General features: G+C 46.9%; 1 protein-coding gene across 1 annotated transcript in view; it reads left to right on the top strand.

Annotated features, from left to right (window-relative positions):
- GORASP2 (golgi reassembly stacking protein 2) overlaps window positions 1-7,023 on the top strand; it is a 38,917-nt gene extending 31,894 nt beyond the window's left edge. The window contains exons 8-10 of the mRNA XM_050751353.1: window positions 1,510-1,596; window positions 2,961-3,068; window positions 5,893-7,023. Coding sequence (XP_050607310.1) covers window positions 1,510-1,596; window positions 2,961-3,068; window positions 5,893-6,233 — 536 coding nt within the window. The 3' untranslated portion in view covers window positions 6,234-7,023. The remainder of the gene's footprint in view (window positions 1-1,509; window positions 1,597-2,960; window positions 3,069-5,892) is intronic.
- Window positions 7,024-15,393: the final 8,370 nt, after the last annotated feature.

Below are 15,393 nucleotides of genomic sequence, written 5' to 3'. Positions count from 1 at the left end.
GTTATTTTTGAGACTTGTGAATGTATCTATCCTTTGAGAATGAAAAGAGCTGGATGCAGTGGCTCACGCCTGTAATCCCAGCACTTTGGGAAGCCAACGCGGGCGGATCACGAGGTCAGGAAATCGAGACCATCCTGGCTAACATGGTGAAACCCCATCTCTACTAAAAATACAAAGTATTAGCCGGGCGTGCTGGCGGGCGCCTGTAGTCCCAGCTACTCGAGAGGCTGAGGCAGGAGAATGGCGTGAACCCGGGAGGCGGAGCTTGCAGTGAGCCGAGATTGTGCCACTGCACTCCAGCCTGGGTGACAGAGGGAGACTCCGTCTCAAACAAACAAACAAAAAAAAGAATGAAAGAAACTTACGTGAAAGATTTTATTGGGAAATAGAAGAAATTTGCTTAACCAATCCAAGCTGCTTTTATTTTCTTAAAACCGAGATTTCAAAACAAATATTAAAAAATTACAGCATTGCTATTGTGTTTGACCACTTACGAAGTGCACACTCACTAACACTTTGGTACAGACTAGAAAACAGCTTCTTATATTTGAGTGAAATTATACAGTCTGGGAGCTAATAGAGCATTTGCCAGTGTTTCAGTTAGACTTTTTTCTTATTTTTGCTTGCCTCTGAATTCCACAGAAAAGTAGATAAATGAATAAATAATAGACTGCCTGCATGGTTGGTTCATACTTTTAGGCACAATTTATTCCCGCTACCATATTTAAGCAGATCTGTAAGACAAAATCTGGAATCTGTGTGCTAGATAAGTGAAAATGAATGCTAAATAGGTGAAAGATGTGCTTTCATTTATTGTTTCGACATCAGCAAAACCTCGCACTGGGGTAGGTGGTAAACATGATTAGGTGGTATCCTAAGGCTTGTACATGAAGAACATAACCTCCTCAAGCTAACGTTAGTACACATGGAAATGTGTTAGACTTCGAAGGACTGTCCCAGAACCTAAGGTCAAAAGGAAATGGACATTCAGGAAGCCAAGTCATTCTCTTCATCCTAGAGGTTCATGTGCTCTTTTGTCTCTTTCAAGCCACCTATGTCATTCTCTTCTTTCACAGACCAGCATTCACTGTTTCACAGGGCACGTGGTCCCCCTGCAACCCCCGACTTAACATGGCATCTTAGTTTAGGAGCCCAGTTGAGATTGACTAGAATCCTTGTGTCCCATATACAAATGTCTAAGACAGTTTTCTAATCCAGCCCTGCTTGGGTCAGTTGTAAACCTCTTGTCCAGTGAGCTGGGCTGGGGTGGGACTGCACGGCCTCCTGCCCTCTTGTCACAGGCTCTGGTAACAGCCTTTGTTGAGAGCCATGGGCAGAGTTAGTGGATCTGCAGTAAAGGGTGGTGGACAGTCAGTTGCAGCTGGAAATCGGGACCAAATGAAGACCTGACCACAGGGCAAGAAGGGACTGCAGATTGTCCTAACGTGTTCTGTTCATTTTTTGTCAACTAAATTTGTTAGAGATGAAAAGATTGTGCTTTCTTTTTAGGTGTACCAACAGTACCGTTATTGCCACCACAAGTAAACCAGTCCCTCACTTCTGTGCCACCAATGAACCCAGCTACTACTTTACCAGGTAACCACCAGGGGACTAGAGATGTGGCTGTTGATAACAGTATTACTGATATTTGCATCTTTAGAACAATGAAAAATATTCTACCTATGTCATAACTTTTTATGTCTTTTAATCTCAATTTATCTCTGCAATAAGTTTGTGATAAATGAGAGCTAGGGCAGCTCTCCTTAGTAGACAGGCACATGCCACCACACCCAGCTAATTTTTGTATTTTTAGTAGAGATGGGGTTTTGCTATGTTGGCCAGGCTGGTCTCAAACTCCTGACCTCAGGTGACCCGCCCGCCTCTGCCTCCTAAAGTGCTAGGATTACAGGCATGAGCCACTATGCCCGGCCCTTTTTTTTGAGGCAGAGTTTCGCTCTTGTTGCCCAGGCTGGAGTGCAATGGCACAATCTCAGCTCACTGCACCCTCCGCCTCCCAGGTTCAAGCGATTCTCCTGCCTCAGCCTCCCTGGTAGCTGGGACTACAGGTGCGTGCCATTTACCAGCTAGTTAGCTGCCGAGCGTAGTGCTCCTTACCCTGGCCAGCGGCCACCTGCTGCCCCTGCAGTACCACAGTGCAGCATACGCCAGGAATAAGGAATCTGCAGAAGTCCATTCTCCATTGTCTCCTTAGTGAGGACTTCCTGACAGTCATTCGTGGGAGCCTAGAAGAGAAGGCTTCTTATTTGGTCTTTAGTAGCTCTAACATTAAATTAAATTTTTGTGTTTTTCTCTTCATATTCCCAGTGAAGACCAAGTTCCTTTATCCAGCCAATAATAATCAAATATTATTTTAGTGATCAAATATACTTTCATTGTGAGCGCTTTTAATGTATGACTAAAAGTGTCATTATCCAAGCATATTAAGCCATGAACCAAATATGTGCACACACAGAATGATGAAGCAAGTGTGCTGATACATGGACATGGGAATTTGGGTGAAAGGTGGATTCTTTTTACTACTTTTGCAACTGTAAGTCTGCAAATATTTTTCAGAATAAGAAATTTAAAAAGTCATAGAGACTGTAAACCTCAACCATCAAAGAAAAATTCAGTTTCATTGTCTTCTATATCTACTGAAACAAATCAGCCTTTTCTCCAAGTCACTCGGGCCATCATCATTCTTACTCCAGAGTGTTAAGAGTATTATTTATTTTCATCTTTACCCATTTAGCCACCTAATCTAATCACTTAGGTAGAGAAATATATTTCAGTTAAGTGAAATTTCGTTGCATTATGATTATGATACAAAACTGCTACACGTTAGGTGGACTTCTGGTACTGTCACTTAGAAGTGGCTGGGATTGTTTTTAATACACAAGGATTTATTTCTTCCCCAGGTCAAGTGATTTCCCTTTTTTTCTTTTCTGCCTTCTCTTCAGGTCTGATGCCTTTACCAGCAGGACTGCCCAACCTCCCCAGCCTCAACCTCAACCTCCCAGCACCACACATCATGCCAGGGGTTGGCTTACCCGAACTTGTAAACCCAGGTATGTTGCAGATCTCACCCTCCTAGGACTTTCTCTCATAAAAGTTTTATTCAGGAATGCCCATCCTCCTCAATTTTTTCTGAAAAGAGCAAATCAGTTTAACAGATTTCAGCTACTTCGAATAAATATTCATCTTTTTTGTTTAAAAAGCTTAAGAGGATCATGCCTGTAATCCCAGTACTTTGGGAGGCCGAGGTGAGTGGATCACCTGAGGTTAGGAGTTCAAGACCAGCCTGGCCAACATGGCAAAACCCCGTCTCTACTGAAAAAATATAAACATTAGCCGGGCATAGTGGCAAGTGCCTGTAGTCGCAGCTATGCAGGAGGTGGAGACAGAAGAATCACACTACTGCACTCCAGCCTGGGCAATAGAGCAAGACTTAATCTCAAAAAAAAAAAAAAGCTTAAGAGGAAAGAAGAATGTTTCTGAGTCCCTGCTGCCTCTCCTCCTCCTCCCGCTCCTCCTCCTATCTCTGCACCCTGATGGCTTAGCCTCAAAAGCCAGGGTAGCAATAAAGCACAGTGGCGTGGCCCTGCTGCATTGACTTTAATGAAGGTATGCAGGCTGCCTAGTGGAGGTGAGTGAATTCCCCGCCATTCTCTTCATATTTGGAGCCGCTGCCACTGGGGAAGTAGTGGAGCCTTTTGTGCGTAGCCCAAGCCCAGAAATTATGCCATAAAACATCTCCCCTGCTCAGCTGACTGGGCTTGTATTTTTTGTTTTGTGTAGTTTTTTCGAGATAGAGTCTTGCTTTATCACCCAGGCTGAAGTACAGTGGCACAATCTGGGCTCATTGCAATCTCTACCTCCCAGGATCAAGCCATCCTCTCACCTCATCCTCCCAAGTAGCTGGGACTACATGCACACACCACCACACCTGGCTAATTTTTTGTATTTTTGTAGAGACCGGGTTTCACCATGTTGCCCAGGCTGGTCTTGAACTCCTGGGCTCAGGCAATCTTCCTGCTTTGGCCTCCCAATGTGCCCAGCCAATATTCTTCTTTTTTTAAAAAATGTATATATATAAAAACAAAACAAACGTGAATATCTTCCATTATTTATAAATGCTTTTATACTTAAAACTATGGGAAATGTTAGCTGGATATGTCTAAGGTAGCAGATATTCCAAGTGTCTACACTCAGATTTTCTTTCTGAAAATGAAGGAGCAGCGTCCTACGAGTCCGTGTGGTTAATGATCACCCAGCATACCTTAAGCTTTGGGAGGCCTGACTTACTAGGCCATCTCAGTAGTTTGGCCCATCAGTGATGCCAGTGAGTGATCTTACAGCACCATGGTGTGCATCGTCACCGTCTTGTTTCTGTCTAGATGAGAATTACCCCTCTTGTAACACTCAACATCTGTATATATTCCTTAACCTACTTAGTTTTCAGGCCAAAGGTTTAAAAATGAAGTACTAGGCCAGGCACAGTGGCTCATGCCTATAATCCCAGCACTTTGGGAGGCCAAAGTGGGTAGATCACCTGAGGTCAGGAGTTCAAGACCAGCCTGACCAACATGGTGAAACCCTGTCTCTGTTAAAAATACAAAGAGTAGCTGGGCATGGTGGCAGGTGCCTGTAATCCCAGCTGGTCGGGAAGGTGAGGCAGGAGAATCGCTTGAACCCGGGAGGTGAAGGTTGTAGTGAGCTGAGATCGCACCACCACACTCCAGCCTGGGTGACAGAATGAGACTCTATCTCAAAATAAATAAATAAATAAAAATAAAAATGAAGTACCAGTAGTAGTCAAACTACCATTTACTGTCGCAGCGCTCACCCCACCTTTTGTGCCCTGTATTCTTGGCTCCTCCTCTGCCCCTTCCCTAAATTTGACAGACTCTGAGTAGTTTCACCAGCTGGTGGTTGCCCTGAACCTGTGCTTTATACCCTGCCTTTCCTTTGTTTCTTGAAATAATTCTCCTTTCCTTCATTATGCATTTTAATTTTTTTTTTTTTTTTTTTTTTTTTTGAGACAGAGTCTCACTTTGTTGTTCAGGCTGGAGTGCAGTGGTGTAATCTCATTTCACTGCACCCTCCACCTCCTGGGTTCAAGCAGTCCTCCCACCTCAGTGGCGTTGTAGTCTCTAGTAGCTGGGACCACAGATGTGTGCCACCATGCCCAGCTACTTTTTGTATTTTTTTTAGTAGAGACGAGGTTTTGCCGTGTTGCCTAGGCTGGTCGCCAACTCCTGGGCTCAAGTGATCCTCCCGCCTTGGCCTCCCAAAATGCTGGGGTTACAGGCGTGACCCACCACACCTGGCCTTGCATTTTAAAATCATCATAATGAGTCCACTGAGTGTAATAGTTATCAATCACAGGTTTTAAGCAAAGGCTGAGTATCCCTGTTGAGGACAGTGGAAAGGGCAAGAATCCAGGCCCCTCCCTTCTGCCTTTGCAAGAGGGTTGTGGCCTACCTCTCTCTGTTGTCTGTCAGGAATGCAGCTGTAACAGCTTGCAGCTGGCAGGGGTGAGCATGAGTCCCCCTGTCTGACATCCAGTGCAGCTGTGTCACCTGCTGCGTGGGCTGCTATCTGTTCTGACTGGAAGGATCCTATCTTTCTTCCCTGAGCCAGTTTCCCCCAGTGCTGGGCCAGGTCACATGGAGCCTAGAAGCTGAGAACCTATTCCTGCGGGCAGCCGCAATTGTAGGGAATAGTTAACCCTGCCAGCGCCTCTATCTGGAAATCAGACAAGGTTGTGATTTGTGTTACCTCCTCAGCTTCAGTTTCCTTAATGAAATGTAAATAAAAATAGCCCTTTGACGATGCCTGCTGCCCTTTCAGTGCTGGGAGGATGTATGATCTATGCCGTTTTTGTCCTAGGTCTGCCACCTCTTCCTTCCTTGCCTCCCCGAAACTTACCTGGCATTGCACCTCTCCCCCTGCCATCCGAGTTCCTCCCGTCATTCCCCTTGGTTCCAGAGAGCTCTTCTGCAGCAAGCTCAGGAGAGCTGCTGTCTTCCCTCCCGCCCACCGGCAACCCACCCTCCGACCCTGCCACAACTACTGCAAAGGCAGACGCTGCCTCCTCACTCACTGTGGATGTGACGCCCCCCACTGCCAAGGCCCCAGCCACGGTTGAGGACAGAGTCGGCGAGTCCACGCCAGTCAGCGAGAAGCCTGTTTCTGCGGCTGTGGATGCCAGTGCTTCTGAATCACCTTAACATTGAACCGTTCTTCAGAATTGGCGTGGTATATTTATTTAACCACGGGAGTGTGTCTGGAAATGCAAACTATCATTAATTTCATACTAGTTTGTACCGTATCTGTAGGCATCCTGTAAATAATTCCTACAGGGGATACTAAACGAGGACGTGGGTTGTTTCCTGCCAAGTTGAGTGGGGCTCACGCGCGAGGGCGAGATGTCAAAGTGCTTGTATTTTAAACAACCAAAAAGAATTGTAAGGGTGGCTTGCTGCCAGGCTTGCACTGCCGTTGCTGCGGGTGTGCATCTTCGGGAAAGGTGGTGACGGGGCGTCCACTAGGTTTCCTGTCCCCTGCTGCTCTTTCCGTAAGAAAATGAAATATTCTATGCCTAGTACTCACACGCAACATTTCTTGTACTTTGTAAGTCGTTTGCGAGACTGCAGACCACTTCACAAAACTAAACGGTAAAGAGATTTTACTTTTGGTCTCCGTGAGTTGCATCTCTATTAAGGTTTACACAGGAATTCCACCTGAAGACTTGTGTTAAAGTTCCACAGCGCTCACTGTTAATTGAACGTCTTTTTCTTCAGCCTATACACGGATCCTTGTTTTGAGCTCTCTGAATCACTCAGACAACATTTTGTAACTGCTGCTGTTGCTTTCTACGTCCACCTTATAAAGTGGCATTTCAAAAGAAATAAAGAAGGTGTCACAGTTTTAAACCAGAAGGTGGCACTCTGTGGCTCCTTGTAGTATTATAGCTATACTGGGAAAGCATAGATACAGCAATAAAGTACAGTAATTTTACTTTTTTTCTTGTGTTACATCTAAATTACAACCCTTAATTGCCACGTGTGCACTTAACTACTCTCCGGTATGTCTTACTACTCTCCAGTATGTCATGCATCTTTAACTTTTCATGTCCTATGTTTGCTTTCTCCCGTTTTTAAGAGATGGTAAGTTAACTGGAGTTGATTTACTGAATGAAATTAAATGCAGATATCCATGTTTTTGAAATAAGACAGAAGTGGTTCCTCTGTTATTGCCCTGGTATAAGTCTGTAGATGCTGATCCCCTGCAGGGAGGACATGGCTGAGGTGGCAGCACCCTCACATCACCCTCACGTCACTCACCCCTGACTGCCCTGCTGGACACTTGAAGTCAACGCCAGCCCAGCACTCTCCTAGGAGTCTCAGTGCCAGCCAGTTTTGGGGGTAGATCTGTTTCTGGGGCCAGGTTTGTACTTAAAACTGAATGATGAAAGAAGTCTCCAGCCCTAATCATAGCTGCTTCTGTTTACACTGTGTAAATGTTTCTAAAATATTTCAGTTAATCCCGTTTTTTGAAAAGGAGCTTATAACAGGTGAGGAAAGTATTCACAAGCACATTTAAATGTTATAATTTTTGGCTTTCCAGGATAGGAAAACTTGAGAAAGTTACTACTTTCTAAAAGAGTTCTTAAATATTAAGATCTCCTTAATATTTGTTGTTTTTACATTAAAAGACAAATATTAAGGAGATCCCTTAGTGGAAAGCGAGTGAGTAATTTTCAAGTTTTACAAAATGATTTTTTTTAATACATTTCTTCCAAGGCAATGCTTGTGAACTCTGGTGCAGTCACAGCTCTCATCTGGGAATGATGACAGGCTGGGCTCTCTTCCTGGGCAGATGAAGTAGCATAAATGAAACACTAATCTCTAGGGAGATTGAGGGACCTTTTTTTTTTTTCTTTTTTTTTGAAACAGGGTCTCACTCTGTCACCTTGGCTGGAGTGCAGTGGCTTGATCTTGGCTCACAGCAGCCTTGACCTCCTAGGGACTCAAGCAATCCTCCCACCTCAGCCTTCTGAATATCTGGGACCACAGGTGTGTGCCACCATGATAGTGAGGGACTCTTAACACTCACCTAACTAATGGACAGACACTCAGCCTAGATTGGCTTGTTGGATCTTCCCTGAGGTGGAAAATACTTCATTATTTTTTGCTGCCTTCAGACAAACCAGTTTCAGTCTTTAACAGTGGTAGATCTGGTGCCAGGCTCCAGAAACACGATGTAAGAGAGAGTTTCCCTGACAGTAGGCCACTTCCATGGCCTTGTAGGGAGACAGACCAGGGAATCAGTCCTTAGGGCCAAGGCAGAAGGATTGCTTGAGCCCAGGAGTTCAAGTCCAGCCTGGGCAACACAGACCCTGTCTCTACAAAAAATTTAAAAATTAGCTGGGCATGGTGGCATGTGCCTGGAGTTCCAGCTACTCAGGAGGCTGAGGTGGGAGGATCGCTTGAGCACAGGAAGTCAAGGCTGCAGTGAACTGTGAGGAAACTATGCAAGGCTAGGAAAAGTCTTGAGTGTTTGTGTGCATGGGGCTGGGTCTCGTGTGCTGGACTAGGGAGTTTGAGCTTTTGCTTAAATACGGTAGTCACGAAGGCTGGAGGGCAGCGCAGTGGGGTCCAGCCTCAGGAGGGACGCTCACCTGAACCTCCTTGGCTAGCTAAGTCTCTACTTTGAGTCTAGGATAATGACTGTGTTAGTCTGTTCTGACACTGCTATAAAAAAATACCCAAGACTGGGTAATTTTATAAAGGAAAGAGGTTTAATTGACTTAGTTTCACGTGGCTGGAGAGACTTCAGGAAACTTAAAATCATGGCAGAAGGCAAAGGGGAAGCAAGAACCTTCTTCACATGGCAGCAGAAGAGAGAAGCGCAAGCAGGGGAAATGCCAGAGGCTTATGAAACCATCAGATCTCGTGAGAACTCACTCTCACGATAACAGCAGTGGGGAAACCACCCCCATAGTCCAATCACTTCCCACCAGATCCCTCCCTCAACACATGGGGATTATGGGAACTACAAGAAGAGATTTGGGTGGGGACACAGCGAAACCATATCAATGATTTTACCTTTTCCCCTCCGATTTTTCTGTTTTATTTTTAGTTCATTACTAATTGTGCTTACCTGGGAGCAGTTTAACTTAGTTCATTTCCTGAAAATTCTGAAGACCTCGAAATTACCTTGTGGCCTCTTCCTCACCTGAGAGGCACCTACTAAAGCTCAAAGATGGCTCTACCTTGGATGTCCAAACATTTCTGCTTTTGACTATAGTGAAGATGAGAGACTGGTGGGCTGCTGGAGCTACGGTAGTGACATGGAAGCCCCGATCCCACTGTTAAGGAACCTGTGGTTTAGGTGGGAACATGAAGCAACTTCACGCAAACTGCAGCAAGTGAAGAGTCTCAGCTGAGCAGAGACCTGGAGAGTCTGGGTGAAGGGAACATTCTCTGGCAGCTGAAGAAGGCTTAGCCAGACCTACATTTTAGCAGGTCACAGTAGGAAAGCCATGGGCATTAAAGCCTTCAGCAGCAGTTGACTACAGGTGCATTTTATTAGAAAATTAAATACATCTTATTTAAATGATTGATTTGTGAAAAAGTTTTTTCTTCCAGAGTGGCCCTATTTTTTATCAGTAACTTGTGAAGGAAGGTTGGGCCTTCCCCCTGTGACCCTGAAGATGAAGTTCTTTAATTATCTGACTACCCAGCAAGGTTTCAACCCTGTCTTCAGATTAGAATTGCCTCAATTAGAATATTGATTCCTGGACTCTTGGCGTTTTAAAAAACTTCCCCAGGGAGGGTGGACCTGTAACTGCGGGAAGTAATAGGCGCATAGGAAGGTCATCGTTCTTGCTAGGTACCTACTTTTACCACTAAGCAAAGTGCACAGGTTAGAGGAGGGGTCCTTTTGTCACATACATACATATATATATACACACATATATATGTGTGTGTGTGTATATATATATATGTGTGTATATGGGTTTTTTGTTGGTTTTTTTTTTTTTTTTTGCATTAGATTTAGGAAGAACAATTTCCAGCTTGGCTAACCAAAGTGTTCCTTTATAGGCCTTTTGTGTATCAAGCCAGTTGATAAAATGGGGAATTAATGCCACAGCCAATTATTCAAGCACTAGAACAACAGTACGTGGAAGGGCAAGTGGGTCCCACTCCCAGCTGGGGGCTACAGGTGAGGGGAATAGGGAGGGGTGAGGAGAGTGAGAATGCGCCGCAAAAGAGCAGAGGAGTGAGGAGTGCAGACAAGTGCAGATGCCGCCCCACTGCCTCTCCAGGGAGTTACACAAACGTGAGTACTCTGGTCGCTTGACAGTTTAGAGAAAACGCCACACTCCAGCCATTGATGGAGGCGGGCCACAGATTTTCAGTGTTACCAGAGTTGAGGTTACAGTGTATTTCCTGGCAAGATACAAGTCCATGCTCCATGAAGGCTGCTGGGGCTTGGGATAATAACAGTAGCCAGCATTTATTAAGTGTTTCCTGTACATGGGGTGAATAATAAGAGTGCTCTGCCCAGCAGACAAGAGGAAGCAAACCGTTTCCCCCCAGGCATGTTTCCTTTGAACTCCTCTGTATATATTAAAATATGGATTAATTGCCAACATTTAAAAATCAGAAGGTTTCACATAAATCCAGATTTCTGGTTTCTCAAAGTCACAAGTTCTGGCAACAGATCAATCCTACAGGGAAATGAACGCCCCTTGGAGTCTGTGTCCTCCAGTCTCCAATTCCCACAGCCCCACCTGCGTACACCAGCCCCCACGCCCACCGCCCGCAGGTGTCTGAGTTTGCAGAGCTGTGTTATGCTGGTAGTAACACAGCTGAGTCTGGGGAGAGGGAAGGGATGGCTGAAACCGAGGTTTCCTTACAGTTAGCGGGGCCAGAACCCTTGGGGACCCAGGATCAGGAAACAAGGTCCTTCATGGATTTCATTATTTAGGATCCAATGAATCGTGCAGAATGGGCACTAAGGTTAGCAAAATTTGAAGCAGCCACTTAGACGGTAAACCTGAGGGAGAAAATGTCCCTGGACAATGACTGGGATAGTAACAACAATTTGAGTTTCACTAGTCTCTTTTCCTAAAGCCATATGCTGGGTTCCCAACCCATTGATTACCTTAACAACCAACTCTATTAGAATTGATCATCAAGTCTCTTTTCACAACCAAGAGTTGTGAATAAGAGTTCATGAATCCCTGACTGACTTTCTTACCCTCCACTCTCCATGGCCTTGCTTCCTGGGGAGGGTCCTGTTTGCCAAGCTGGCCTGGTTTGAGACCCACACTAAGAAGTCGGCCTGAGGTTCAGGGCAAGACTCTTCCAGAAGCACTTGAATTATGGTGGCTGGGAGTGGGGTTACAGGAACTTCTCATTTCTTATAAACTTGTGTATTGCCAGAATTTTTTAAAAACACAATTACTTTTTACTTTTTTTTTTTTTTTTTTTTTTTTTTTTTTTGAGATAGAGTCTTGCTTTGTCACCCAGGCTGGAGTGCAGTGGTGCAATCTCGGCTCACTGCAACCTCCCAGGTTCAAGCAATTCTCCTATCTCAGCCTCCTGAGTAGCTGGGATTACAGGCACGTGCCACCACGCCCGGCTAATTTTTGTATTTTTAGTAGAGATGGGGTTTCACGTGTTGGTTAAACTGGTCTTGAATCCCTGACCTCAGGTGATCCACCCTCCTCGGCTTCCCAAAGTGCTGGCATTACGGGCATGAGCCACCGTGCCAGGCTTTAAATTGCCTTTTTTTTTTTTTTTTTTTTTTTTTGAGACGGAGTCTCACTCTGTCACCCAGGCTGGAGTGCAGTGGCGCGAATTACTTTTTAATTACTAAAAACAATAGGGTTATTTTGATCTAGGGGGTGGATGAATGGGAGACTTACAGAGCCAGAAAAAGCCTTGTTCTGGGCCGGGCGCGGTGGCTCACGCCTGTAATCTCAGAACTTTGGGAGGCCGAGGCAGGCGCATCACGAAATCGGGAGATCGAGACCATCCTGGTCAACATGGTGAAACCCCGTCTACTAAAAATACAAAATTGGCCGGGCGTGGTGGCAGGTACCTGTAGTCCCAGATAGGAGGCTGAGGCAGGAGAAGCGCTTGAACCCTGCAGTGAGCCAAGATCGCGCCACTGCACTCCAGCCTGGCGAAAGAACGAGTCTCTGTCTCAAAAAAAAAAAAAAAAAAAAAAAAAAAAAAAAAAAAAAACAAAAAACGAAGCCTTGTTCCATCTCTTCTGAAGCCTTTCATTTCAGTCTGTCCAGGACGGCCCCTGCTGCAGGGCTGGGGAAGCGTTTTCCCCCAGCAGCGTTATGACTGATCAGACTAAGGGAGCTCTCTGCCAAAAAACCCCCAACACTGTCCCTAGGTTAGAATTATCCATGAAATTTCCCTGAATAGACTTGTGCTGTGACTGATTTGCAATGCTGTGTTGTGTTTGTAAATCAGTTTGGCCAGAACTGTGTAGCTCAGACAGCTATGCTGAAAGAGCCCGGAAACACAATGGCAAGAGTCCACGTTGTACCCAGGCGCTGTTTTGACCTCTAGAACTCTGGAAACAGTGTTACCATCAGGTAGTGAAGTATGCATGGTTCCAACACGTCCACTCGAGATCAATGGCTAAACAACCTGTGTGCTTCTTGGTGGTGAGGAACAGAACTGCTAGAGGAGCCTCATAAAATCAAGAAGAAACAGGTGCCTGTTGTATGAGTCCAGGAGCTCAAAGCTCATTCTGATTTCAATGAACGGTTACTTGCCTTGGTCTCTGTCAAGGTTTTGTTTTTAAAGGGCATGAAACTTTAGAGACTAATTCATTTTCCCAAATTCAGGTCTCTCTTAGGTAAGTAGTACAACCTGAGAAAAGAGGACAACCCTCTGGGATCTTTGGCACCGTGACGCTGCCATATTCCAGGAGGGGACAGGTGAGGGTTCACTGTGGCTGAATCGGAAGGAGACAGAAGAGGCAGGGAGGAGCTACCGGTCAGGCCTCAGGGCAGGTTCAGGTTCAGAACTTGATCGCGTGGACTGGTGTTACCCAGAGTGAAGAAAACTGTCTTTCCTCCTTTAATGCCTATGTATTTTATTTTAGCATATTTTGGGGAAAAAATAATAGTTGCATTGGATATGGCTAATTTTACAAATGAACTTCAGTGAGAAAAGGGGATGGTTTTAAAGAGAAGTGCTGGGTGAGGTATTGAGTTAATTCCCCCAGTCCCCAGGAAGCAGGTGCGCCTGGAGAGCTCAAACCGAGGCCCCCGCTTCGGGTAGGAGCTGAATCTACGTAGGTCTGTCCGGTCCCACGCCTCAGTTCTGTCCCCACACAGCAGGTTCCTGGAACGACATTCACCTTTGTTCAGGAACTCCGGTCTTACCGCCGCCCACGTGGAGTGGGATCCGAGCCAAAGGGGCCTCCTGAGCGGAGACCGCAGTGCGCACCACGGGCCACCAGGTGGCGCCGGGAGCCTGGGAAAACCGCGCCCCGCCAGCGGCCGCGGGGTCTCCGGGCCGGTCTCACAGGGCCCCTGGGCGGGGCCGGGGCGTCGCGGTGGGGCACTTTCTGTTCTTTGGAAGAAGGGCTTTGGTCACCCGCTTTCTTTCCATCGCCGACCCAGTGCGGATGCGTGGGGGATGAGCCTGGGCGCCTTCACCAAACGAAGCCCCCTTTAATCAGATGTGAAGGCAAATCTCTCCACCGGGGGACCCGTTGGGTGCGGCAGAGACACCCTTCGGTGGCTGAGATACCCTCAGACGCCGTAGAAGCACCAGGGGTCTGAGCGCCCAGTGCGGGAGGTGCGGGGCCGGCTTCCCTCCCCGGGGCTGGAGCCTTCAGGAGCACCGCCCCCACCCGGCTTCCTCCGAGGGCAGTGCTGGTCTCGGGCCTCGCCCCGGGCTGGTTGCTGCCCTTGGCCTCGTCCAACCCACACCCGCGGGCAGCGGAGGCTCCTGCTGTGCACAGGCCCGGGGGCGCCGGGGCGGGGAGGCTGAGTCTGGGCCCAGGTGTCCCGAATCCAAAAGCATCCCACTGGGCTACCTGTAAATTAGCCATTTCGGATCTAGTGATTGAGCGAGAGGACAGAATAGCCCAGAGGCTGGGTAACTAACATGTGCGGGATCAAGGAAGGCGTTCGCGGGCAGCTACTATTAGGGCACTGAAGGATGCATAGAGGTTCTCTTCGGTGGTCAAAGTGGAAGGAAGAGCTTCTCTTAGGCAGAGGGAACAGCTTCTGCAAGGACTCACAGGAATGTGGCACGTGGTGTGTCCCGGAACTACAAACAGCTCTGGTGGCTGGAATGTGAAAAGTATGGAGTGGTAGCAGTTGCCACAGAAGGGGGAGCGGGGCCAGATCGCCAAAGGCCTTGCATGCCACGCTCAGGGGCTTAGACTTCACTGCCCTGGGGAGTGTTTATAAGGGGGGTGTTTTTTGTTCTTGGCAGTGAAGTACCCAGGGAGCTTGCCCCTTACATAGGTCAGTGGTCTGAAAAACCTTTTTTAGCAAGCAGGGGCCTTTCGTTTAAAAAAAAAAAAAAAAAATTCATATGGAACATAGATTCAAAAGCCAGGCCAACGTGGAGCTGTCGGCAGTTTCCCTGTGAGCAGGAGGGAAAGGCGGAGCATCCCTAAGAAAGGAGCCATAGTCATTCCCAGCCTGATGGCGTGGGAGGAATCTCAGGAGTTCATTATCCCCAAAAACTAAAGTCCAGCAAAGTGCCGTGCCGCACCTCATCCCCCACCCTCCACCTGCCTGCTCTAGTTGTGACTGGAGGAGTAACTCACATTTTCCCTGGTCTTGTAGCGGACCTGGAAGAACCAAAAGCTGGATAGGGTGAGAGCGCGTCCTCTTTCTTCTTCAGCTCTTTAGCCAAAGGACTCTTTCAACCCTGAGCTCAGAAAAGCAACGATGGACGAGTACTTCTCAGCCCTGGTGGCTTTGAAAAACACTGATGCCTATGGATCAGGGCAGTAGTGTGGAGATCCTCCCTCTCGATTCCCTCATTTTATAGATGAAAACCGAGAAATCCAGAAAGGTTAAATGTCTCTCCAACACGCATATGGCTGGGGGTAGTAGAGTTGGGGCCATACCTAGTACCCAGGTGGAAATCGGAACCATCCAGGGATTCTTTCAGCAAGCCTGCGACCCGGGCAGGTGTGGGGCGGGGATGCTGGAGCAGAAACAGACCAAGGCTGCAACTGCAGGGCTGCATGGAGGACCTACCTGGGTGCAAGGTCCTTGGGCAGCTCGTGGGGGATTCTCAGAACTCAGCCCCCAGGGCTATTAGTATCTTCATTTTGATCAGAATTTAAAATAACAGTGGTTTAGGGTTTGTTTTACCCAAC

This window comes from Macaca thibetana, chromosome 12 (genome assembly GCF_024542745.1).
Source record: "Macaca thibetana thibetana isolate TM-01 chromosome 12, ASM2454274v1, whole genome shotgun sequence".
Lineage (NCBI taxonomy): Eukaryota > Metazoa > Chordata > Mammalia > Primates > Cercopithecidae > Macaca > Macaca thibetana.
Note: the sequence above shows the minus strand (reverse complement) of the source record. Positions and strands in the feature narration are given on the sequence as shown.